Genomic DNA, 24,901 nt, shown 5'->3' with positions numbered 1-24,901 from the left:
CGTTCTTTGGAGCTTTCAGCCCCAACCAGTTCATTACAGGGTGTTTGGTGTGGGGGGGTGAAGGGGAAAGAGATTGTCAGCCCCTTTGAGTCTCCTTACAGAAGGGGATATAAATCCAAACTCTTCTTACTTGATGGCCGCAGTATGATGTGATCATTTGCATATGTCAACACCCCATTACAGAGAGAGCACCACCAAACCAGTCTTTCCTTTTTTAAAAAAAATATGAATCTTTATTGAAAGTTTCCCATATATATATAATAACATATCACTTTCACATTCCCTCTTACATCAGAGTTGTACAACATAATAAAAAAGAGAGTTACAAGTTACATTAATATAACTCAATATTACTCCTTTGTTTCTGGTTCTGTTTCCCTCCCACCTTTCCCCTCCCCAACTGTCCCCCCTCATACCCTTGACTTCCCCTCTTGTCTATGTGATGCAGCAGTGGCGTAGGAGGTTAAGAGCTCGTGTATCTAATCTGGAGGAACCGGGTTTGATTCCCCGCTCTGCCGCCTGAGCTGTGGAGGCTTATCTGGGGAATTCAGATTAGCCTGTGCACTCCCACACACACCAGCTGGGTGACCTTGGGCTAGTCACAGCTTCTCGGAGCTCTCTCAGCCCCACCTACCTCGCAGGGTGTTTGTTGTGAGGGGGGAAGGGCAAGGAGATTGTCAGCCCCTTTGAGTCTCCTGCAGGAGAGAAAGGGGGGATATAAATCCAAACTCTTCTTCTTCTGATAATTCGTCCTTTGAACGACTAATTTCTCCATTTCCAGTACTATAATCTTACCCTTATTACCTATTTTAATTTGTTATTATTTATATTTTATTCTTAATATATAACAGAAACAGGTCTTTCATGAGGGAACTGGTTCTCACGATCTTCTGCATGCTATCCAGTGATGTACATGGAAGCCCTGGGGGTTTTGTTTTGTTTTTTGAAGGTATCTCTAGAGCCCAGCGGCTTAAACCTTTTATTTTCTGCTTAGTACTCAGTAGACTATGTGTGGTTTAGGCCTGTACAGATTGTCCCTTCAAGACATCGTCGACAACGCTGCAGCATTTGGCAAAGATAATTTCTGAAGGTTCCTCTCCCAGGACCTGCAAATGCAAAAACAGGACAGTGTCACTTTGTGCAGTTCTTTCTCGTGATCTGGGAGCATCACATGCTCATGCACACTTGGGAATCGAGCTCTGTTGGCCATGTCGCTGTGGGGAAAGCATTGCCTTGATGGGGAACAGGGATCGAATATCACCCAGAGATGCTCAGACAGAATTTTTTTCTCAGTGGAAAAGCCAAGAAACATCAGGAGCCCAGCAGGAGGAGACCAAAACATCATTTAGTCCAGTTTCTGTTTTTCTACAGCAGAAAGCCATATGCTGCCAGGATGTTTTCATGGAAGGCAGGATGCCGGCAATAGCCTTCCCCTTTTGCTTGTTCTTAGCAGCTGGTCCTTGGAGCTATGCTGAAGATGGTTCCATTGCAAATGGCTAGCAATAGATAACCAGCCAGAACTGGGTAAAGATGAAGAGCAGTGAACTCTAATCTGGAGAACTGGGTTTGATTTCCAAGCCGCTCCAGCACCTGAAGCAACTGCTCTCTAAACTAGCTGCCATTTGGTTTGTTGCCTCAAGCTCCCTCCCACACAGTGGTGGCGAATCTAGGGCAAACTGGAGCCCCGGGCAAAACCTGAGTTTGATTCCCCCCCCCCCCCCCCCGGCGCGTGCCCAATGCAATGTGCACACACACACACACACACACCCCGTCCCCTTGTAGCTACACCAAGTGGCATATCTAGGCAACCTTTTATGGTGTTGTATCCAGTCCCCCCAATTGGGGGAAACAGCATCACTTTCAATGTTATTTAAACTGGGGACCCCAAATTCTTTCTTTAAGGTGGATTTAAAAGGAGAATCTGGGTTCCCTAGTTTTAAAAAGTGATGCTGTAATCCACCCCCAAACTGCATCATTTTCAATGGTGTTTAAACTAGGGTGCCCAGATTCTTCTTTTAAATCCACCTTAAAGGGAGAATCTGGAGTTCCCAGTTTAAACAACATTAAAAGTGATGCTATTTTGGGGTTGATTCTCCCCCACCCTGAAACAGCATCACTTTCAATGTTTAAAGTGGGAACCTCAGATTCTCCCTTTAAATCCATGCCAAAGGGGGGAGGGATTTAAAAGGAAAATGTGGGGGGTGCCTGCTGTCAGGATGCAATTGTTAAGCTAGCAGCACCAAACCTTCAGGGTATCTTTAGAAGACTCTCCTATCGATATTACCTAGGTTTGGTGATGTTTATCCAGGGGGTCCAAAGTTATCGACTCCCCTCAAAGGCGTAGCCCCTCTCCTATTAGCTCCCACAGAAACAATGGGGATGGGGCATCAGGGAGAGTCCATACTCTTTGGACTCTGAACCAAACTTCTCACCAAACCTGGAGTGATAGCATCAGGGCGCCTCCCAAAACATCTTCTGAAATTTTGCAGCAAGAATCACTTACTCAGCATGAGAACCAATTGGCCATGCCAGGGGCTGATGGGAATTGTAGTTCCCATCAGAATGATCTGAGAGCCAGTGTGAGGTTCCCACCTCTGTCATCTAGCCCTTCCAAACAATGTGCCCTCTGCAGGCCAAAAACAGAAAAACACTGAAAATACAAAAAATCCCACAAACGAACCTGCAGTTTTTGCGTGCCCCTCAAGGGGGCGCCCTGGGCAACTGCCCACTTTGCCCAATGGGAGGAACGCCTCTGCCTCCACATGAAGCCTGGTGGGTGACCTTGAGCCAGTCATAGTCCTCTCTGAACTCTTATCTGCCCCATGTGCCTCACAAGGAGGGGAGGAGGTTGTAAGCTATCTTGAGACTACAGGAGAGAAAAGCGGGGTATAAATCCAAACTCTTTTCTTTTTGATGACGTGGGGGGGGGGTTGTATCTTGTTAACCTATGTGGCTTCCTCTGGTGGAAGTGTCTCAAAGATACATGCTAGTACCTTTTTAAAGGCCCTCTAAGTCAGCGGCCGAAACCACTTCTTGTGGCAGCAGATTCTACCTGTTAATTCTGGCCAGGCAAGTTTAGTGAGTGCTCCTGAGGCCTCTGCCCCAAACACTTCCCCGCTGCTCGGATTTTTAGAAAAATCTTTAATCAGTTTTATATATAATGTGAGACAGCACACCATATATATAAAAAGTTAACCATTCGCTTTGTTAATTCTTGCCCTAACTTGCCGAAACAGCTGGACCGGATCGGGCCCAAATCTTAAATTGTTGCTGGCAGGTACTCGGACCTTCAAATCACCAAAAGTCCATACCTGAGCCAGGTAAAACGTCTTTTTCCTGGCACACCAGGCCATGAAGCTGGCTGTGTTCAACTGTCACCCTTAGAGTGTTCGTGCAGCCTGTCTGTGGCCTGAGGGCTTAGAGGGTATGAGGGCTTGGGATGTTCACTCAGATGGGCAGAGATGAGCATGTTACCACAGAGTAACGCGGTGGCTTACCACAGTTAGCTAATAAGCTTCTGGAGTTTCCACAAGGGCCTAATTAAATAAATAATTTTTTTATTCCAAACCCTCACAGAGGGAATCTGTTATAGAATCAGAGAATTGAGCTCTGAGTATACAAAAGTCACCAGTTCTTATGGAGGATACAAGAACTTGGCTGATGCATCATAAAATGTTGCCAAAGCCAAACCCTGTCAATTCATGACGCTTCAATATTCTCATCATGCATGCATATACATTGTTAAATAGCATTCTTAAGAATATAGTTTCTCACATGGTTTGACTCTCTTTCTTTGCTTTTAATTCTGCTTGGTCAGTTATTTTTTTCTACACACACACCTTTCTCCAGCTCAATGCTGAAGTAAAAGTATCTTTCTTTGGAATGTGGGAAGAAGACAATAAGGGAGACTGCTTTGAAGAAAGCAAAGTAATTTTCGCCATTTTCTGAGCCATAATTCTTAACACTAAAATGTCTTCAAGAAAACTTGCTTTAAGTTACATATAAGAGGTATACTTCAGCTGGAAATAACAATCATTTAAATGCTTTATTTCTATTTTCTATGTCTGTTAACTTTAGTTGAAGATATTATTTTTTTCATGAGCCTTTGATTTGCACACAAGCATTAAAAGCATTCCTTTTTCTGAATGCAGGAACATGGAATGCTTTTTTTCTTAACAAAGACACTTTTTTCAAGATTCTGTGCACAATTGACTTAAGCTGTATTTCTGCCAGAATCTTTTTTCTCTCCATTATTTTTTTTCCTAAATAATGGGGAGAAGGAAGAAATAACCTTCTGGTAAAATCTAAAATCATTTCCTTTTTTCTCTTTCTCTCACTTTCTCTCACTTTCTCTCTCTCACTCTCTTTCTATTTCCTTCTTACTTTCAATTTTTTCCTTCTGTGCCTACAGATCCCCTCTTTTCAAATGCACCCTGAGAAACTTGAAAAGATGCTTTAAACTAAACTAGTGAGAACTGGAAGTAGCCAGAAGGACTTAGAGCCTGAGGTGACTACACTGTGGGAATATGACACCCCTGAGCATTAGTCGACTCCCAAAATTTAAACCCTGATTGCCTTTCATTTTTCCCAAACCTAGTACCACAGTACCAAAAGAACACATAACCCTGTCCACTCTACATGTATAAGCAACCTTTCGGCCCAGCATTTTCCACAAAATAAAATACAATCCTTTTTTTTCAGACAATAAAGTATGGAGCTGCCTGTGAAGCAGATACAGCATTTCCTAATATTATTCTACAAGAAGTACACAAACATACATAAAAGCCATCCAGGTCAGAATAGAATTCTTTGTTCCTTCCTGCTGCTACATTAGCATTAGCATTGTTTCTCTTATGTAATATCTTATAAAGGTGGCAATATTACATCCAGGGTTTTGTGGACAAACATAGAGAAGTTTGTGTGTCTGTGAGGTTGCATGAACCCCTGTGGAAACACCATCAGGTCTGGTCATATATAAACCACCTCTCCCTTTTCTGGAGACTATTCAAATTGTTCAAAAAGAAGAGCTATGGAACCACAGTTATTAGGATCCACTGGAACTATAGTAATTTGTGCTCTTTAGTCTAATGTGTGATGCATAAAGGAAAATATCAAGCTACGTAAAGGCAGGCGGAGGATGGTCAGGAATGGCTGGCCCTTACTGTACAATAGAGACTGTAGGTTATTATGAATGAGAATATGGGGACATCTTGTCCCAAGGAATAAACCCTGGACAATCACAAACTGTAAGAAAGTTTAGGAGGAGTTGTCTTAAAGTAATCTTGGAAATTGAACCTGGGTGACAAAACAAAATTTTCAAGCATGAAGTCATACATGTATATACCAAGTAATCAATAGTCAAATGTTTTGTTTTGTTAGTTCTGACAAGAAGTGAAGCTTCGTGAGGGACCCCTAATATGGGTGTGTAGTTATAATTTTTTTGAAAAATCAAAAGAAAAAACAACTGTCACCCCTCAGGATCTCTTTAACTAGTAGATAGAAAGAGAAATAATGGGGGCACAATACCAAATGAGGAGCAGTCCGGGTCGCTGAGTGATTCAAGCCCTGGCCACCGCACAGGAGGGAGGATGCAATGTATAGGCATGGACCAGGAATATACAAGGTCTCCTTCTAATAAAACCTGGCAGTCATGTGATTTGACATGTGTGATAATACAAGATTTTCAACACTGTTCTATATTTTTTGAGTCCCAAAACCACACTCAGCCTCAAGTAAGTCTTCAGAGGATGTCTTGATCGTAGTTCTCAACTGCAGAATGTCTATAAGTCTATGATGTAAAACGGGGCCCAGGTTGGTCCATGTAGTACTAAGGATGTATACAATAGGAAAAATCAACAAGGTGGATACTCATCAGCTTCACTGAAAATGGATGATTCAAGTGACAATCTATTTTAGTAGACTAAGACAGAACAGAGCAGAAACAAAATGCAAATTGGTGAAAAGCTGCATTTGCTTTTTTTTTGTTTGTGGTCTCTGTTATGTTTATTATAAAAGGGCATTTATTATCATTAGAATGCTGAAAATAAAAAAGAGAACTAAATAAGTGAAGGGGAATGCAAGACAATACACAAGAAAAATTTTCTTCAAGGAAGGAAACTTAGTTAAAACTGCACAGTCTCACAGGGGACTGTATACTCATTATTCGTCTTTATTAACATTTTAAAGAAAATAATTCAGGATAATGTCAAAGCCGTACTTTGTGAGATCCTATTTGGAGGTCTGATATAGTTCTGGTTTGAAAAGCGTCAGCTTCCAAAACAATCATACTTAATTTCAGAAGGTCACCTCTTACTTCTGTTTAAAGATGCTCCAACCACCATAGCCTGGTCTTTTAGCATCTAGCATCTGTCTGTTTCTAATTCTTTTTCTTTGGCAGAATGTAATAATAGTATTTTTTTTACACTTCTATGTGCGGTAGTAGCATGTAAAAGCAGTTTCAAATTTAATTCTTGAAGCCTTTGTGATCATGTGAGCCATAAAGGCACAAACTTGTACACAGCGAGGCCAGCCCATAAATCCTCACAGAGGTGAAGGTGTTTCCCCTCCTTTTGCATTTTTTCTTCTGAAGGTTTAGGCAGAGAGTGGTTTATTGCTATGCCCCCCCCCCCCCCCCCCCCCCCCCGTTGTTTTTTTTCTTTTCTGTTCTGGGAGGAGGACTCACCCAAGGTTGTCGTTAGAAGCATCCAATAGCAATGCGAGCCCCGCCATGCACATGAACAATTCCAAAAGCATAAAGAGAGCCAGTAAATGTTTACGCATAGGCAAGCAATATGCAGAGACCTCCAGTTGGGGAAATCATGTATCCCAAAAAATCAGCTCGGGCTGCACAATATCCATAGTTGTAATACAGTCACAGATAAGCCACTGGGCATTGTGTATCTGCAACCCTGAGCTAAACTCCTTTTCTGGTAATGCGTTATCCTGCTTATATACAAACAGGAAAGTCCATGAGCAATTTTGGCAACCCACGTATATTTGTCTAGGTGTCTGTGTTTAGAGACAGCTTGAAACCAAAGCTGTACAACTAAAAGAATGGCTGCTTTGTTGCTGGGGACGTACTACTTTGAGACAAAGTCTGAGAGTTTAAAGATTAATAGGTTGTAATAACATGGTCCTTTCCTTCAGCTGCAAATAAGGGTGATCAGAATGCCGTCTCGACACACATGCCGTGAAATATTGAGTTCAGGGAGAATCTTCCCCCTCTGCACTGAGGAAAGAGAAACATTCTTTTTCGGAAAAAACTGAGGAAAACCAACTAAGAACCAGCTTAGCATCTGTGGCTCTGAGGTCTTACTAGAGCCCACTGCCGCCCCTTGGGGAGAGAGAATAAACTTTAAATCCCCTGGTCTGCCTCGCCACTGGAAAAAACACAGCAGGCTGCAGTGAGTTGATCACCATAGAGCTTTGCAGGAACTCCCCACCGTCAGGATGAGCTGACTGATGGAGAGAAATTCCTCTGCAAGGCTCCGCCCTGGCTCTGGTTCTGTGCCACAGCAGGAGGAGAGCCTATGATGGAATCTAGAGGTGTTTAGAACCGCTACTGGATTTTGTACATGTTGTAAAACTCCTCAGGTGGTAATCACCACTCAGTCCCAGGAATCACTTCTTAGCTTGAAGTAGAAAATAATCTTTCAATCTTAGACAGTCGGCAAGTTCGATAATTTCTGCTCGTCACAGATGAAGGGGGAAGTCTGGGTTTCTTTTAACAACCTCCACTATATACATATATTCTCTTCATCTGCTGAACTGACCCATGAGCAGCAGAGATCGTCGTTTTCCATCTGCTCTCCCAGCCAAATCAGAGAATTTGCTGAAGGAGAGGAGGAGGGGGGTATCCTCTTCTGGCGCGAGCCCTGTTCCTTCCTGCTTTCTCCCTTTCCTAATGACGGATGAGGGGGGGAGCACGGGACGTCCTGCATTGTCTGAAAAGCCGACAGCGAGAGTCCCTCCTCTGCCAAGGAACTGATGGCAGGGAGCCAGTTCTGAGGACTGAGGAGTGGGGAAGAGTCACCGCAGGATTAGCAAAGCCCTTTGCGGTGGTGGGAAAGCCCATCTGTCATACCTGGGGCCAACCCAGAGCCTGAATTCAGGAGGTGTTTACGCACCACCATCACTGAGGATCCAGGAGGAGTCATGTAAGAAGTTGGACTTGTGACTGACCTCCACAGTTCCCCTTAAGCAAATATGCTTCCTTTTCTTTTGTAATATTATTTAAAAGGATCTGGATACAAGGACTGATTGTATACAGATTAAAGGTGCCTTGGGGCCAACAGCCTCTGCCTCCAAGTTTTATAAAGAGTCCACCTTTTCTCAAGAAAGACATCTCAACTTTCTTTTCTTTTTTGCCTTATGTTTCAATTTGGGGCTACTGCCCTCCACTGTAAAGTACACAGGACAAGCTGAGTCTCACACTGGAGTTCAGCTCTTTTCCCCTCTGGTCTGAAACCAAAACCATAGTTTAGGATGAACTCTCACAGCTCTGCAGTCCTTTTTACTTAAAAGTTTGACAAGAAAACTTCCCCAAATGTCTTAAACTGATAGTTCAAGTTAGGTGATTTTTCTTTCAACTTCTAGGATCCAAGCACACTTTTGGAGCCACAAGGGGTCACTTTCTAACGCCCTCGATTGCAAGGAATCAAGAGGACCTCGGATATCCGGGCTTTGATTATATTACTGACAAGACAAAACAAAACCTATTTTATTTCAGACATAAGACTACAGAGCATTTAGACTGACACACACAAAACACAGATAATACTAACACCTGTCTTTGACGGGAAGATGCTGGTTCCAGAAGAGGCAGGGGTGGCTAATGAATGGACGGCTCCTCTCTGATTCTATCATACTGAGCCACTGGTATTCAAGTCTTTCCCTACACTGCCCAAACGGCCCGACAAGAAGCCGGGCTGCCATTTTCCCTGCTAGTGAGTGAAGCAAGAAAGAGACCACAGAGACCCTAACTCCCCTGAAGTTTCGGGCACCATCTGTTACCACAGAGGCGGTTTACTAATAGTTAGCTAATGCTTGAGCCGACAAGGGCTAATTAAATAAATACTTTTATTCCAAACCTCAGAGGGTCTGTTATAGAATCAGAGGAGCCTGGAGCATACAAAACACAGTTCTTATAGGATAAAGACAGCTGATGCATCATAAATGTTGCAGCTGCAAACTCTGTCAATTCATGCCAATATTCCCATCATAATGACACATTGTTAAATCAGCATTCTTAAGAATATAGTTTCTCACATGGCTTGACTCTTTCTTGGGTTTCTTTAATTCTGCTTGGTCAGTTATTTTCTACACACACACTTTCTCAGCTCATTGCTAAGTAAAGTATCTTTCTTTGAATGTGGGAAGAGACAACAGGGGCTGCTTTGGAAAGCAAAGTACCTTTTGCTATTTCTGAGCCACATAATTCTTAACACTAAAATGTCTTCAAGAAAACTTGCTTAAGCTACATATAAGTATACTTCAGTTGAAATAATCATTTAAATGCTTTATTTCTATTTTCTATGTCTGTGTTTTAGTTGAAAGATATTATTTTCATGAGGCCTTTTACTTGGCACAATACATTAAAAGTATCTTTTCTGGAGTGCAGAACATTGAATGCTTTTCTTAACAAAGACACTTTTTCATGATTCTGTGAAATGACTTTAAGCTGTATTTCTGCCAGAATCTTTTTCTCTCCATTATTTTCCTAAATAATGGGGAGAAGGAAGAAATAACCTTCTGGTAAATCTAAAATCATTTCCTTTTTCTCTTTCTCTCTCTTTCTCTCACTTTCTCTCTCTCTCACTTTCTATTTCCTTCTTACTGTCACTCTTTTCCTTCTGTGCCTACAAGCAGTGAAAACAGCAAATAGGTAATACTGTTAGGTAATACGAGTGGTAGTGAAACACATACACACTTTGCCATGTGAGATGTCAGGTGGGGTGCCCCCCTCACACGCAGGTAACTTTCACTCTCTGTGCCTCACCCACTGCTACCACACAATACACATCCAGCTCATCCTCACACACCTCACTCTGCCCTCCCTCACATCCAACCGCCACTTACCCACTTCCTCACCCATATTCGCCACAGCTCTTTTTTTTACTAAAAGTGAGCTGGAGTTTGCCTTTTTCTTCTCAGACAATCCGTGGGGTAATAACCAACACCTCATTGGCTCCGGCTTTATGAAATCTAGGAGCTGGCCTCTATCTGCGCGCATTTCACCACCCTGCCTCTGTTGCCTTGGACTTTGATAATGCCTGCTTGCCCTAGTTCTTGCCTTTTACCTGGGGCCAGGACTGTGCGTGTCAACCAGCCTCATGGACAGCGGGATTCGCACTCTGGACAGTTCCGTTGTGGAATGGAAAGGGTTGTCTTATACTAAAAACCAAGACACCACCATATAATAATGTGTCTTCCCCAGCAGAAGAAGAAGTAGTAGTAGTAGCAGTAGTAGTAGTTTGGATTTATATCCCCCCTTTCTCTCCTGCAGGAGACTCAAAGGGGCTGACAATCTCCTTGCCCTTCCCCCCTCACAACAAACACCTTGTGAGGTGGGTGGGGCTGAGAGAGCTCCGAGAAGCTGTGACTAGCCCAAGGTCACACAGCTGGTGCGTGTGGGAGTGCACAGGCTAATCTGAATTCCCCAGATAAGCCTCCACAACTCAAGCAGCAGAGCTGGGAATCAAACCCAGTTCCTCCAGATCAGAGTGCACCTGCTCTTAGCCACTATGCCACTGCTGCTCCCAAAAGGCTATGCTGGGGATCATTGGACCTGCATTGACATCTGTGTGGGTTGCGGACTGTGATGAGAAGGACAATTGCCACAGCAACGCGTGGCCTGGCCCTGCTAGTCTACAATAAAAATTTCCATCAATATGCAAAGAGAGAGAGCAAGAAAAAAGAAGAGAAAGTTTTAAAAATACCAGCAACATAAACGATGATAGAGATCTGAAATAAGTTAGACAAAAATAAGAAATAGCTTGATTAGCCAAAATTGAACTGACTTCTTAGACTATTGAGCATACTTATTCTTAAATTGTATACAGAGGCAAACAGAAATACAATATGTTAGCTCAGGAGTCTGCAACCTGCGGCTCTCCAGTTGTTCATGGAATTCAATTCCCATCAGCCCCTGCCAGCATGGCCAATTGGCTATGCTGGCAGAGGCTGATGGGATTTGTAGTCCATGAACATCTGGAGAGCCACAGGTTGCAGACCCCTGTCTTAGCTCAAACTACCTTACATTAACTAATATAATGAAGATGATGATGTGTGACACATGCATTCTCAAATAAGCTTATACACTGTATCTTTGTTTTATATAAACTAACCAAGGTTGCCTTCTCAAAACCCCTCCCACCCTCTGACTGGATAAAAAGACTTGGGGATCTCCATTCTGATTTGCACCTCACGAAGGGACCTTTGACTCTTGAACGTGGTTCCTGTTCTGGCAATCATGTCGGGCTCTTAAGGTAGGGATGGGGGTGTGGCTCAGGGGGGAAAGCATCTTCTTGGTATGCAGGTTCAGTCTCCTGCATCTCCAGTTAAAAGGGTCAGGTAGCAGGTGATGTGAAAGACCTTCCCCCTGAGCCTCCGGGGAGCAGCTGCCAGTCTGAGTAGATGGGAGTGACATGGACAGACTGACAGCCAGCGTGGTGTAGTGGATTCTAATCTGGAGAATTGGGTTTGATTCTCCACTTTTCCACCCGAGTGGCAGAGGCTTATCTGGTGAACCAGATGTGTTTCCGCACTCCTACATTCCTGCTGGGTGACCTTGGGCTGGTCACAGTTCTCTCAGAAGTCTCTCAGCCCCACCTGCCTCACAAGGTGTCTGTTGTGGGGAGAGGAAGGGAAAGGAGCTTGTAAGCCACCTTGAGTCTCCTTACAGGAGAGAAGAGGGGGTATAAATCCAAACACCACCACCTCCTCTTCTTCTTCACCATGGGGTTTGAAGCTAGCAGCCACCCCTTGCCATCTTCGGGGATTACACGTGGCCCCATTCGCTCTCTGAAGACATTTAATGGGCACCAGGAAAGGTGAAGGCAGATGCCATCGTGCCCCCGGGCACCATGTTGAGGACCTCTGCTTTATATTAAAAAGAAAATTCTAGTGGATTCTAATCTGGAGAATTGGGTTTGATTCCCCACTCCACCTGAGTGGCAGAGGCTTATCTGGTGAACCACATGTGTTTCCATGCTCCTACATTCCTGCTGGGTGACCTTGGGCTGGTCACAGTTCTCTGAATTCTCTCAGCCCCACCCACCTCGCAAGGTGTCTGTTGTGGGGAGAGGAAGGGAAAGGTGCTTGTCAGCCACCTTGAGTCATCTTCTATAAGGCAGCTTCCTGTGTTCATGTAAGTTCTCTGGCCAGGTCTGAAACAGCCCTCTACTTTTCATGCCTTAGTCCTAAACTTTGGCTCAGGGAACGAAAGTGTAACCCCCATGCCCAGAATGGGTTGGCCCAGAATGGGTTGATCCAGTAAGGGGGTGGAGACTCAGAGCAGCAGAAAGGCTGCAAGAGCTCTTTGCAGAAGACAAGGCTTCCAGACTCAGACCTTGATTTCTATAAGCCCTTAACACCTTGTTAAGGTAAACAGCAATATTGTTGGGAACTACTGGGAAGGTAGTTGTTGTTTTTGCTATGTTGTAAATGTTGGAGTTTATTGTTTCAGGGTTTTCTTTTGTGGTTGTAATGGGTGAGAGTTCTCCTGGAGACCTTCATCATGTTGCAACCTGTTCATCAAGCCCTTGGAGTCTTCAGGAGCCAGCCAACTTGCAAAGAAGAATTTGGACTTGGCAACATCAGTAGACTGTAAATAGAAGGACTTGAAATGCAACCTGAACAGGACCTTGAATTGTAACGTTAAATGTTGATGTTTTAAAAGTGTAAATTATAAAGAAAAGTAAACCATTTTGTTGTTTAAAAATTGTTGTTGCAACTCATTCCAAGTGCTGCCCCACAGAACCCACAGTTAGAGGTTACAAAAGCACCATTTTTGCTTGGCTCCTTGGGTGCCAGCAGTTATATTCTTAAGCCGTTGAGAGGGAACGATAAGTCCCCTAGTCTAAAAATATGTAAAAGGGCGGTCGATGTTTTACCTCCATGAAGGAATTAATGTTGTTTTTTTTGAAAACGATAAATCAAAATGTCAGCTGTAGTTTTCAGAAGGGCAGGCCCAGGAGCATAACGGAAATGGCTTGTGGAGCGCTGAACAACTTGCAACGCTGTGACCGTGGGGAGTATGATCATGATACATGTCTTGCTTCTTTGTGGGCCTTCATTGAAATGTATCTGTGGCCTGGCCGTGGTGGTGGGGTTGACTCACTTTTCTTCCGAGAGTAGCTGGGCTAGTCTGCAGTAGAAGAGATGGCTCAAAATCCAGTCGCGCTGTAGAGACCAACAAAATTTGGGGGTATGAGTTTTCAAGAGTCAAAGGTTTCTTCATCAGATACCTTCACTGCATATCTAACACAGAGAGCTTTGACTCTTGAAAGCTCATGACCCGAAAATCTTGTTAGTCTCCAGGTTGCTGATGGGTATTCTATGGGCATTTTTCCCTGTTAGGAGGAAAACATTATATGGGAAACAGCCAAATTATTTCCCAGCCCGCCTTCCTTCCTCCTGTACTGGCTTTTGGGATTTGGGGTCCCCTCTAGCCTCAGTGACCCCTTGAGCAGGTTACGTTTGTGACTCAAGAAAAAGAAGAGTTTGGATTTATATCCCCTCTTTCTCTCCTGCAGGAGACTCAAAGGGGCTAACAATCTCCTTGCCCTTCCCCCCTCACCACAAACACCCTGTGAGGTGGGTGGGGCTGAGAGAGCTCCGAAGAACTGTGACTAGCCCAAGATCACCCAGCTGGCGTGTATTGGAGTGCACAAGCTAATCTGGTTCCCCAGATAAGCCTCCACAGCTCAAGTGGCACAGCGGGAATCAAACCCGGTCCTCCAGATTAGAGTGCACCTGCTCTTAACCGCTGCACCACTGCTGAGAGAGCCGTACTGGCTGCTCAGCCTTCTGCAAAACCAAATTTCAGCGTTGTTACTCTGGAGTTCTCTGAGACCTACATTCCGAAGCAGGTCCCTCTGCAGGTAATAGGTGAAGACGGGCTCGGAGAGCGTGTAGTGGGTCTCCAGCCGCTGCCGGATGATCCTGTCGTGGTCGTCAGCCCGGGTGCCCGTGTGGCTCCGAAGCAGCAGCCGCTGGATCATCGTCTCTGTGGAGCAATCGAACACTATCACGATGTTAGGTAAGCGTCCCACCTGCAAGGCAAAAAGTGAAACGTGGCTTGGGGGGCCTTGTGCTGGGGAAGGTGTGGGGGGGGGGCGGCAGAGAGAGAGAGACTCAAAGGTGCTTACAAACTCCTTTCTCTTCTCCCCCCCCCCCAACAAACACCCTGTGAGGTAAGTGGGGCTGAGAGAGCCCTGAAGAGCTGTGACTAGCTCAAGGTCACCCAGCTGGCATTCGTTGGAGTGCACAAGAGACTCTGGTTCCCCAGATAAGCCTCCACGGCTCAAGTGGCAGAGCGGGGAATCAAACCCAGTTCTCCAGATCAGAGTGTACCTGCTCTTAACCACTACGCCACGCTGGAGTCCTTCCACAGTGATGCCCGTTTCACCTCTTTGTCGTCAAAAAGATCTGAGATGCAATTCCTTTTCTAAGCCCCTTGATGGCAGTAAAAGAATGTCTCCCACCCTCGCTGTCATAATATCCCAGTTTTCCAAATCAGAAAGCCCTGAAACGGCTAAAACTTCCAGGTTAATATGAGTAATGGTCTTGGGCTAGACTTGATTCCTATAGCATCTCTGGTGCCACCTCTGGGTTGTAGACTTTGTCTGCCATGTTCTCGCTTTCTGGTGTAGTGGTTAAGAGCAGGTGCACTCTAATCTGGAGTCACTGGACACAGTGTGTAACAGTCTTCTCTCTGTGATGCAACTCTGAAGACGCCAGCCACAGACGCAGGCGAAACGTTAGGAAGAAGATCTACCCGACCACAGCCACACATCCTGGAAAACCCACAACACCCAACTGAATCCAGTCGTGAAAGCCTTCGACAATATTTTAGCATAGCAAGACTTTATTGGCATAGACAACAGTACAACAATAATAAAAATGGATTAAAAAGCATATACAATACAGGGAATAAATGTTAGGTCGAAGGAAATCTACTGGTGTTTAGTAATTTCCAGGAGAAAGTCTGCCACTATCACACAGAGAGAAGGATCAGGGTTGTCCAACAAGTAGTGTAATCTAATTAAATCGGGGAGATCTGGTAAATGTCAAGGAGTAAGATTCACATACTTGGATCTGATTTCCTTGAATCTGAGACAGTGAAGTAATTGGTGGGCCAGAGATTCAACTGAGCCATCGTTACATGGGCACAATCTTTTAGCCTTTTCTTGCTTATTCAATCTGCCATGTAACAAGGCAGAAAAGCCTTCGACAATACAGTGGTGAGTATTGTTTGAGTTTCATATTTATAATTATATTTATAATTTAGATTTAGTTATTTATACTCATAACACCCTGTTCTTGGATGTTGTGATTGACGCCTTACAGGTGAGCCTATATTTAGTGCAAATTTTTTGGGGTTGCTACTGTTGCACTAACCCCCCAAATCTTTTACCTGCTTGGGATAGAACCTGAAAGTTAGGCATACAACCAGCCGGCTAATTTCACCTTTCCAGTTCCCTGGCTCATGTCCAGGTATCTCTTGGCTCTTCTGCCTGCTTCCAGTTCACCTGAGTCCATGGACAGTTAACTTATCCCATTTAGTACGGGGCCTAGAGGATATTCTTACCACTTCTTCAAACAGCCTGGCCTGGCTGATTTCCCGGGGAAAGCCGTCGATAAAGAAGCCCTTGACATTTTCTGTTTTAAGCATGTTGTCCATCAGCAAGTTCAAGACGTAACCCTAGAGAGACAAGCAGCGTGTTTCTAAGACAGCTGTATCAAACTGAATTCCTTATTACGGTGAAAGGCCAATTCTAAAATACAACAGCACCATTGATACAGAGAGCTTTATTGAATCCGAAGGCAGGACTGCCCAGGTAGCCCCCTAGCCGACCAAAACAAACCAGGTTGGGGAACTCCTGGAGGTTTGAGGTTGGACCTTGAGGAGAACAGGGACCTCAGTGAGGTTAAAAGCCATAAAGTCCAAAGTAGCCACTTTCACCAGGAAAAGCAGAATTCTGTGGTCCGGAAAGGAGTTGAAGTTCTGGATTGTCATACAAAGGCCTGATGGGAATTGTAGTCCATGAACATCTGGAGAGCCGCAGGTTGCAGACCCCAGATCCCCAGATCTCACCTGGAGTTTGGTAGCCCCGCCAGAAAGGATTGTGGGGGATGAGCTCAAAATTATTGAACAGCCTCCCCAGGAAAGCTTGTATGACCCCCTTATCGTTAATCGTCTGGAAGCAGGCATTTATTTACAACTGCGTTTGAATAATATAGCATTCCTCATTGGTGGTCCTAATGGGAAGCTTTTAAATTGCTGACTAATGCAGGAGTTAAAAAAATACTGTAATATTTTGATTGTGGTGGTTTTTCTGGGTTGTGTGGCCGTGGTCTGGTACATCTTGTTCCTAACATTTCTCCTGCATCTGTGGCTGGCAGGCGAAATGTTAGGAACAAGGAACAAGACCACGGGCCACACAAACCAGAAACCCCACAACAGCCTGTTGAATCCAGCCGTGAAAGCCTTCGACAACACATTGTAATATTTTAGTTATATTGTTAGCTGCCCCAAGTTCCGCAAGAAAGAAAGGCAGATAATAAAAATTTGAAATAAATAAACTGGTCCGTCTCCCTTCTTTGAGGGTCCCAAGTTCTGGCCATATTCCTACTGTTACCGACAGGAAAATAAACAAAATATTTTCCTGAAGTCAGGTTGCCTGGCTACACTGGCTCCCTGCCTGGATACGGAGACCTGTGTGGCTCAGAAGCCTTCATAAGGTTCACAAAGAATGTATTTGTATGTTTGCACCAATGCTATATGATTTCCCTTGCGTTTGTGCCATTCTAGGATGGAATAAAAGCCCCTTTTTTATTTGAGTTTATGCCTACAGTTTAGGATTTTTAGTTTAACAAGGTTCTTCAGTTAGGTTAAGGTTCTATTAGTTTTAAGCGAGCCCTGCCAGTAGGTATATGTACAGTCCTGCCTATAAGTATCAGTATATGTGTTTATCCTTTAAGGTTTTCCTAATGTTTAAGTTAGGAATGTTATTTTTGAAATTTGTGTCTGATACTAAAAGCAATAGCCAGTTAAGGTCTCATATTAAGGAACCAGGAAGTTGGCTCTGGAATGCAGCTCAGACCAACGCCCGGCCGACTCTTTTGATAAGGACAACGACCCTCTTTGGAATTACAAATCAAATCTGCGGCCAGCACCCAAAGGTCTCCCAGCCGTTGGAGAATGTGCAGGGACCACCATTGGACAGTTTAAAGTTCTCTTTGTTGCCAGCCGAACCGCAGGAGCCCCAGGGCATGTCACAAGGAAGGACTCATCGGATAGCCGAGATAGCTCGGGGTGAAACCATCAGCCCGCTTGGATTTCCTGAATGGGCTTATCATCAGCTGTCCCTTCAGCACCATCACGAGATCCCGCAAGAGCGGGGGTGACAGCGAGACTTCATTACCGAGTTTCAAAAGTTGAAATTGTATCTTGTTGGGTGTTGTTGTTTCCTATTGGTGTTTGGCGAGGGACTTGCCCCTCTGCCTGCCCCTTTCCAGCCGTTGGATGTTTGTAAATAAAAACTCCGGCACGAGGGCTGGAGGGCGCAATTCCCTCCTGACCGAGCTGTGACCACCACCTGCAATAAAATCCTTTTGCTTTGAAGAAACGCCTGCTTCCTGCGCCTCACTGAGTTGCTGAGCTGAAATCACTTATTGTTACCTGGCAAACCGCGGTAACACTACCACAGATTTAGACTTAAATCAAAGAAGGAAGCTGTGAAGAAAGTGAATATATTCATTTAAATTTACTGAGAGATCGTTTATCTTGTTTATTCCTGGTGCCCCCCCCTTTTTTTTTTTCAACAACTGGGCCCCTGCTGTTCCCTCTTAGAGGAGTTTTAGTTGTTGGGCACCATCTCCTATTTTTTGAAATGTTATATTAGGATTGAACGCTATTTTAATGTACACCAGTACTGAATGTACGGTGTTTGTTTATTATTTATTTGATGTTGTTTGTTTGTTGTGAACCGCCCTGAGCCCTTCAGGGGAGGGTGGTATATAAGTTGAACAATAAAATAAAATAAAATAAAAATTTACAATGCCACTATTTGCCCTAGCTAAAGTTGTAAACTGTTTTTGGGTTTGAGCAGTGGCGTAGCTATGGAAAATGGAGCCTGGTGCAAAATCTGAATTTTCTGCCCCCACCCCTGTATGGGCCCCGGTGTGTCCTGCCCCCTTAGCTGGTGGCCAGACCTGGCAGGGCAAGGGGGAAAGGAGGAGGGGAATGGCTGGATTGGGCGTGGCGTCAGCTGGCCTGGTGTGCTGCAAGCGTGCTCTCCAGAGCGGCCTCATCCCAGGTGGCGCACACAGGACATGCCCAGGCCCAGCCATGCCCCTTCTCGTCCCCAGAAGTTGGGGGGGGGGGGCGATTTTCCACCCCTCATGTGATGTAACAGGGGCTGCCTGGGGCAAATGTCCCCACATGTCCTCGTTGCAGGTACGCCTATGGGTTTGAGTAGTGTTGTTCTTTAGATAACGGAATTGGGTTTTGCAAGGTCACATTCTAAACAAGAATGCTCAGGTGGGGGTCATCTCCTTCACCGACTCTACTCAACACCCAATTGGTTTATTACTGATCAAATTATCTAGATGAGCCAATTCTATGAAACCCCTGACGCCATGCTAGGGAGATTCATTCTATTATTGAGAAGTGAAGGATCTAAGAGTCCAAGCCATAGCACAAGTCCTCTTGGCAGGAGAACCCAGTGGCTAGAGCTCTCAAGTAGACTTTCCCAGTTAGCTGGCAACCGTAAGAACATGATGCGCCGTGTGGTCACGTTTTCAGAAATTCTTCAACAGTATTCAGACAGAATCCTGCTGGTGTGTTATACAAGGGTTAAAAAAAGAGCGAGTGTCCCCTCACCTAACTCTACCTTCCCCTGGCTGTATCCCCAAATCTCCAGGGAATTTCCCAAACTCGAGTTGGCATCCTACCAGAAAAGGTGACAATATGTCCCCGAGCGGGGTATACAAGCATAGTTTGATACTTGGTATCAAGGAGTCAATAAGCTCAGCCGCAGCTCGTGATCAGTGGCTCTAGACAAGTGACTATACCTGTGCATGATTACCACAATATCACTTACCTGACTCATATACTGTAACTGTGAGTACGACGTCACACCTTCATACTACAGAACCTTTGCTCTCACCAGCTGAGCTTACTCCTTGATACCAAGTATTGAGCTATGCTTATATACCATTCAAGGCTTGCTGCCTTTCAATAAATGCTACTGATCAAGAATCTAGAGTCTGTTTATTGGCTGAAGATCCGAGACCTAACAGTCTTACTGATGAGTTGAGGCAAGAGGTTTCCAACTGCCACGTTTCCCCGAAAATAAGCCAGGGTCATATATTAATTTTTGCAGCAAAAGCTGCGTTAGGGCTTGTTTTCAGAGCAGGTCCTTTTTTTGCATCCCAGGGGGCAAGGGGCGTGGCGGGGGCGTGGCGGGCACGTTTCAAGTGTGGGCGGGGGCGTGGCCGTGGCCGTGGCCAGAGGTGAGTGAGGGGTGTTCCGGGGGCATGTCGGGCATGTCCCGGGAGTGGGCGGGGGCGTTCTGGGGTGTTCCGGGGGTGCAGGGCGGGGGTTGTGCCGGGGAATCTGGAAGTAGGTCTTATTTTTGGAGTAGGGCTTATATTTCAAGCCCCCTCCAAAAATACCGAAAAATCACGCTAGGATTTATTTTCGAGGCAACACAGTACCGGGCTGTGGCTGGAGATGTGCTGGTATTAAGACCAGGTGACACAGATCTGTTTCCCTGGAGAGAAATGGCCACTTTGGAAGGTGAGCTGTGTGCCGTTCTAGCCCAGTGGAGTCAGCCCCAGACTCCATTCCAAAAATCTCCAGGAATCCCCCAAGCAAGAACTGGCAACCCTAGACAGGTGAACTCACCAAGTAAGCACCTTCTTTCAAAAGATATATTTAGAATATATAAGTACAGCATCATCTGTAGTTTGCGACGATGCAGAGTCAGGGCAATGGAGTGGGCAGTGATCCGAAGGACTCGAGTTTGGATCTCCACTCTGCCCCACAAACCTATGGGGTGACCTCGAGCCAGGGTTTTTTTCCAACTTACCGCTGGGACCAGGGCTCCTCTCAGCACGATGTCCTTGATGGCCTTGCTGTTGCCGGTGGCTTTTTTCACTTCCTCCCGCAAGAGCTCTCCCACTGCCACGTGGTAGAAATTGTACTTGGTAGCCAGGCGGGCACAGCAGGGCCCTTTGCCACATCCCGGGCCTCCGATCACAAAGATGATGACGGGGGACCGCAGCTTCTCTGCAACAGGAAAGACCGAGAAAGGCTCTTGTTGAGTGAGAAGGCCCAGGGACAGAATCATGGCAGTTACCCATGAGAGCCAGCGTGGTGTAGTGGTTAAGAGCAGGTGCACTGTCATTTGGAGAACCAGGTTTGATTCCCCACTCTGCCACTTGAGCTGTGGAAGCTTATCTGGTGAACTAGATTATCCTGTGCACGCAACACACGCCAGCTGGGTAACCTTGGGCTAGTCACAGTTCTTCAGAGCTCTCTCAGCCCCACCCACCTCACAGGGTGTTTGTTGTGGGGGGGGGGGGGAAGGAAAGGAGATTGTCAGCCCCTTACAGGAGAAAAAGCGGGGATATAAATCCAAACTCTTCTTCTTCTTCATGCACTATGGGCATCTGGACAGGAAAATACCAAATCCACCCATTGGTCCATCCAAGTCAGTATACTCAGACTGATAGTGGCTCTACAGGGTCTTTTGCATCACCTACTGCCTGGTCCTTTTAACTGAAGATGCCGGGAATTGAACCAGAGACCTTATGTACCCCAAGCAGACACTTTACCACCAAACCAAGGCCTCTTCCTGGGAAGCCAAGGGTTGGTTGCCCTGAGCTTTATGGAGGAACACCAGTGTGTGGGGGATGTTATCTGGGTGATTGAGATGCATTCCTAACTCTATGTAACCGATTGAAATAACAAACCGATTCTGCTCCGAGACATATGTAATCAGCCTGATATATGTAACCACTGCCATCTGTGCATTATTTCCTTGATCTTTATTTTATGGCTTCACATGCTTTGTAGGAAACTAGGCTTCCCCTAGCACCTCTGTCCTATGAGAAAAGAATTACATCCGTTATCCCATAGGAGCAGGAAGCCAGGTGGCCCTCTCACTATCTGCTGCCGACGTTGGGGTGCCTCAGATTCAAAAACTGTTTTTCACTTCTTGGGAAACCAGGAGGGTGGCTTCTAGCAGGGAATAAAGGGAACTGTGAATGCCAGCTTAGTCAGAATTGGCTTTTGCCAAATATGGTGTTTCGATACCTCATCAATAAAGGCTGCCGATTGATACTTCAGAGTCTGTTTATTGGCTTAAGATTCTGAGATCTAACAATAGCGACATGGTATCATTAATGAACGCACGTGGAGCAGCTTCTACTAAATCAAACCACTGGTCAATCAAAGCCAGTACTGTCTACTTGCATGGGCAGAGGCTCTCCAGGGTGTGTTTGACTTGTGGAGAGGCACTTACACAATTTTGTTTTTAATTAACTGGCCAAATAGCTCAGACGGTCTGTTGAGCCCTCTACAAACTCACCCTTGTGTTGACAGAGAACCTCTGCTAGGCCACCGCCAGGCTGAGAGATTCTGGTTAAAAGCACTGGTCGTCTCTGCTGGGAATACAGGAGCGCACTTCTGACCAGACAAATATTTCTCTCTTCAGGTGTACAGCAGTGGTTTGGGAGCCTCATGTGCTACTTTGACATGACCCCTACGGCTCTCCTGAGCACCGCTTTCCTATATGACAACGTCAAGGCTCTGAACTAGAACTCCAGACCCAGACAAGAACGGCATTTTTAAACTTGTCTTTAAAAAAGGTTGCAAGACCACGGTTTTAAAAATAACACAGTGAACACTAAACCAAAGGTGCAATTCAGATACACAAGACAGCCACGTTAGAGTCAACTTACTAGAAAGAAATATTTGCAAAGGTATAAAAATCCTTCGATATCTGTACAAAGTTCTTATAATAGCCTCAAGCAGAATAGAGGCAAATACAAAGAAAGGAGAATAGCAAAGGCAAAGATGGTGACTAACACTGACGTAACTAATTTACAGTTCAAGCTGGCCACATCAAGCGATCATAAACTGACCAACGAAGTTATATCTAGACCAGAATCTTCTCAATTATGAGCACACATCTACCCCCTCCCTCTTGAAGACACTTATCCAATTACCTTTCTAACAAACCAGTTTCAGCTGGCCGAAACTGGGAGGATGATTTTATGCCCTCTAACAAGAATGATGATTTTGGAGAAGAGTACACATATCTCTATCTACTAGCACCTTCTTTCTGCACTTTATAAGCTCATGAAAGAAAATAAAGGATTTGTAGTAAGCCCTCTAGCAAATCTTAATAAACAAAATGGATTCTCTCTTGACACACCTCCTTTGAAAGATTTAATTTTGTGACCGCTATCAAAATGTTACAGCAAATACACAAGCATATACAAACATTAAACATCAGCTACACTAATACAAATAATTTATGCTATACTCTTTACATAAGGAAAAAAAGCACTAATACATACATGAGGTAATGAAGTAATAATAGCAGCATTAATACAGAAAGAGATAAGATTAATAACAATTAGATTTCAGGCACATAAGCAATGTAATAGACCTAAGATTACCAAGAATCCAAATGATTACTTCGATTTACTCATTACAATTAGTCAAAATATCAGGAACTATGTTCTCTCATCCCTTAATATGAGATATCTCAAACTGAAAATCTTGCAAACCCATCTCAAGATTCTGGGATTATTCCCCTTCATCTTATCCAAAAAAGAAAAGTGATTATAATCATATTCTCTAACAAGAATGCTGACTCTGGAGAAAAGTACATACATCTTGAACTACTAACACCTGCTTTCTGTACTTTGTAAGCTCATGAGGAAGAAAAGTAATATTTTAACTAGGTGCAAGCTTGCTTCTGTAAGATATGGGTTCTTTGCTCCAAAACTCCACTCCAGCTGAGTTCGCAAAGATTTTTATTGAACAAATTCAAAACAAAGAAATGAAACAAACTTTGACTACAGAGATATCTCAGCTGATCACGTTCCCTTTTGGATTCCTTTGTCCCCATTCCGGGAACCCAGGTGGAAGTCTCCAGGTGGAATCTAAAATCCTTTGTTTCCACCTTCCCAGGAAAACTATGTTCCGGCCATGAGGTAATTTAGGCCTTTGAAGTGCATCCAGGCACCTTTGTATCGGGGCTTCCTGTTCTCCATGTAGGTGATCAAAGATCCTTTTTACAGTTATGTGTGAGTTCCTTTACTTCAGCAATAGCATCTTTCCATCACAGTCTTCTAGCAAGCCTAGCAACCAAAATGGATTCTCTCTTGACCGGCAACTTGCCCCTTCTTCCAGAAAAGTGGGGGGAAGGCCCTTGGGCATGGTTGGTGGTTAGCAAGTTGTTCCCACCAGGAGCTGGGCCTCTGCAAGTGCCTCTGCAGTGTAGGCCTCATGCTGAGGATGGGAGTAAATGTGGCTCTTTTGATTGAAGTCAACGGCAAACATGGCTCTCCTTGTGTCAGGGCGTGCCACCACCCTTAGATTCCAGGATGAACGCAGGCAGGTATTTCCCACCTCAGATACCAACATGCTTTGGGCTGGTCCGTGTTTTAATACCCATCTATATGTATCTACAAAGCAACAGGTACAAAAGTTGCCAAAATGTCCTCCTTTACCTCTCACTTCGTGGCACAAAGGCTTGGTGGTTTGTGGCAGCCGGCCCTGACAAGTCCCCATCCCGAGGGCCGAGTCAGAGGATCGGCAGCACCCGGGAACCTTCAAGCTTCTCTTCAAACGCACCTGGCCATTTCACCTGGGCTGGACCAGGCCACCCTTTATCCTTCTGATGTCACAGACATTTGATGCAGGGGCCTTTGAGGGCCAGGCAGGATTGCCGGGTGGGGGGTAGGCAGGTGGTCACAGAGACTGTGAGGTCCGACCTGGACTGCCTGCCAGGGTGGGGGACAGAGACAGAATTGAGCAGGTGGCCTAGTGGTTCTACCAGGGCTTGGATTCAGGGTGGTGCTGAAGAAAACCCCAAAGGGCCATCACTCAGGCTTACAAAGAAGGAGGGGGGACCAGCAGTGGCATAGGAGGTTAAGAGCTCGTGTATCTAATCTGGAGGAACCGGGTTTGATTCCCAGCTCTGCCGCTTGAGCTGTGGAGGCTTATCTGGGGAATTCAGGTTAGCCTGGGCACTCCCACACACGCCAGCTGGGTGACCTTGGGCTAGTCACAGCTTCTCGGAGCTCTCTCAGCCCCACCCATCTCACAGGGTGTTTGTTGTGAGGGGGGAAGGGCAAGGAGATTGTCAGCCCCTTTGAGTCTCCTGCAGGAGAGAAAGGGGGGATATAAATCCAAACTCTTCTTCTTCTTCTTCATTTGAAGAGGAACAAGGAAGGGGGCTCCTGAAGGCTGGACCCTGGTCGCTTCTACACCTGGGCAACAGGTGAGGAGGGACAGGTGAGGAGGGAAGAGATTTCCTCATCTGCTGCTCTTCAGCAGGGGTTGATCCCTCTCACTGCTGCCTGCTAACTTGACCTGGGGGTGCCAACTCTGGGTCGGGAAATCCTGGAGATTTGGGGGCGGGGCCCTGGGAGG

General features: G+C 45.3%; 1 protein-coding gene across 1 annotated transcript; it reads right to left on the bottom strand.

The window, feature by feature from the left end:
* Nucleotides 1-920: 920 nt before the first annotated feature.
* LOC125428143 (adenylate kinase isoenzyme 1-like) lies at nucleotides 921-24,471 on the bottom strand. Its single transcript, XM_048487827.1, has 5 exons — nucleotides 23,977-24,471; nucleotides 20,319-20,518; nucleotides 15,812-15,925; nucleotides 14,079-14,273; nucleotides 921-1,106 (listed from the first exon to the last, which is right to left on the bottom strand). The coding sequence occupies exons 1-5, from the start codon at nucleotides 24,035-24,037 to the stop codon at nucleotides 1,017-1,019; spliced, it is 660 nt and encodes a 219-aa protein (XP_048343784.1). The 5' UTR covers nucleotides 24,038-24,471; the 3' UTR covers nucleotides 921-1,016.
* Between the last annotated feature and the right edge of the window lie 430 nt (nucleotides 24,472-24,901).

Source organism: Sphaerodactylus townsendi, linkage group LG03 (assembly GCF_021028975.2).
Source record: "Sphaerodactylus townsendi isolate TG3544 linkage group LG03, MPM_Stown_v2.3, whole genome shotgun sequence".
NCBI lineage: Eukaryota > Metazoa > Chordata > Lepidosauria > Squamata > Sphaerodactylidae > Sphaerodactylus > Sphaerodactylus townsendi.
Note: the sequence above shows the minus strand (reverse complement) of the source record. Positions and strands in the feature narration are given on the sequence as shown.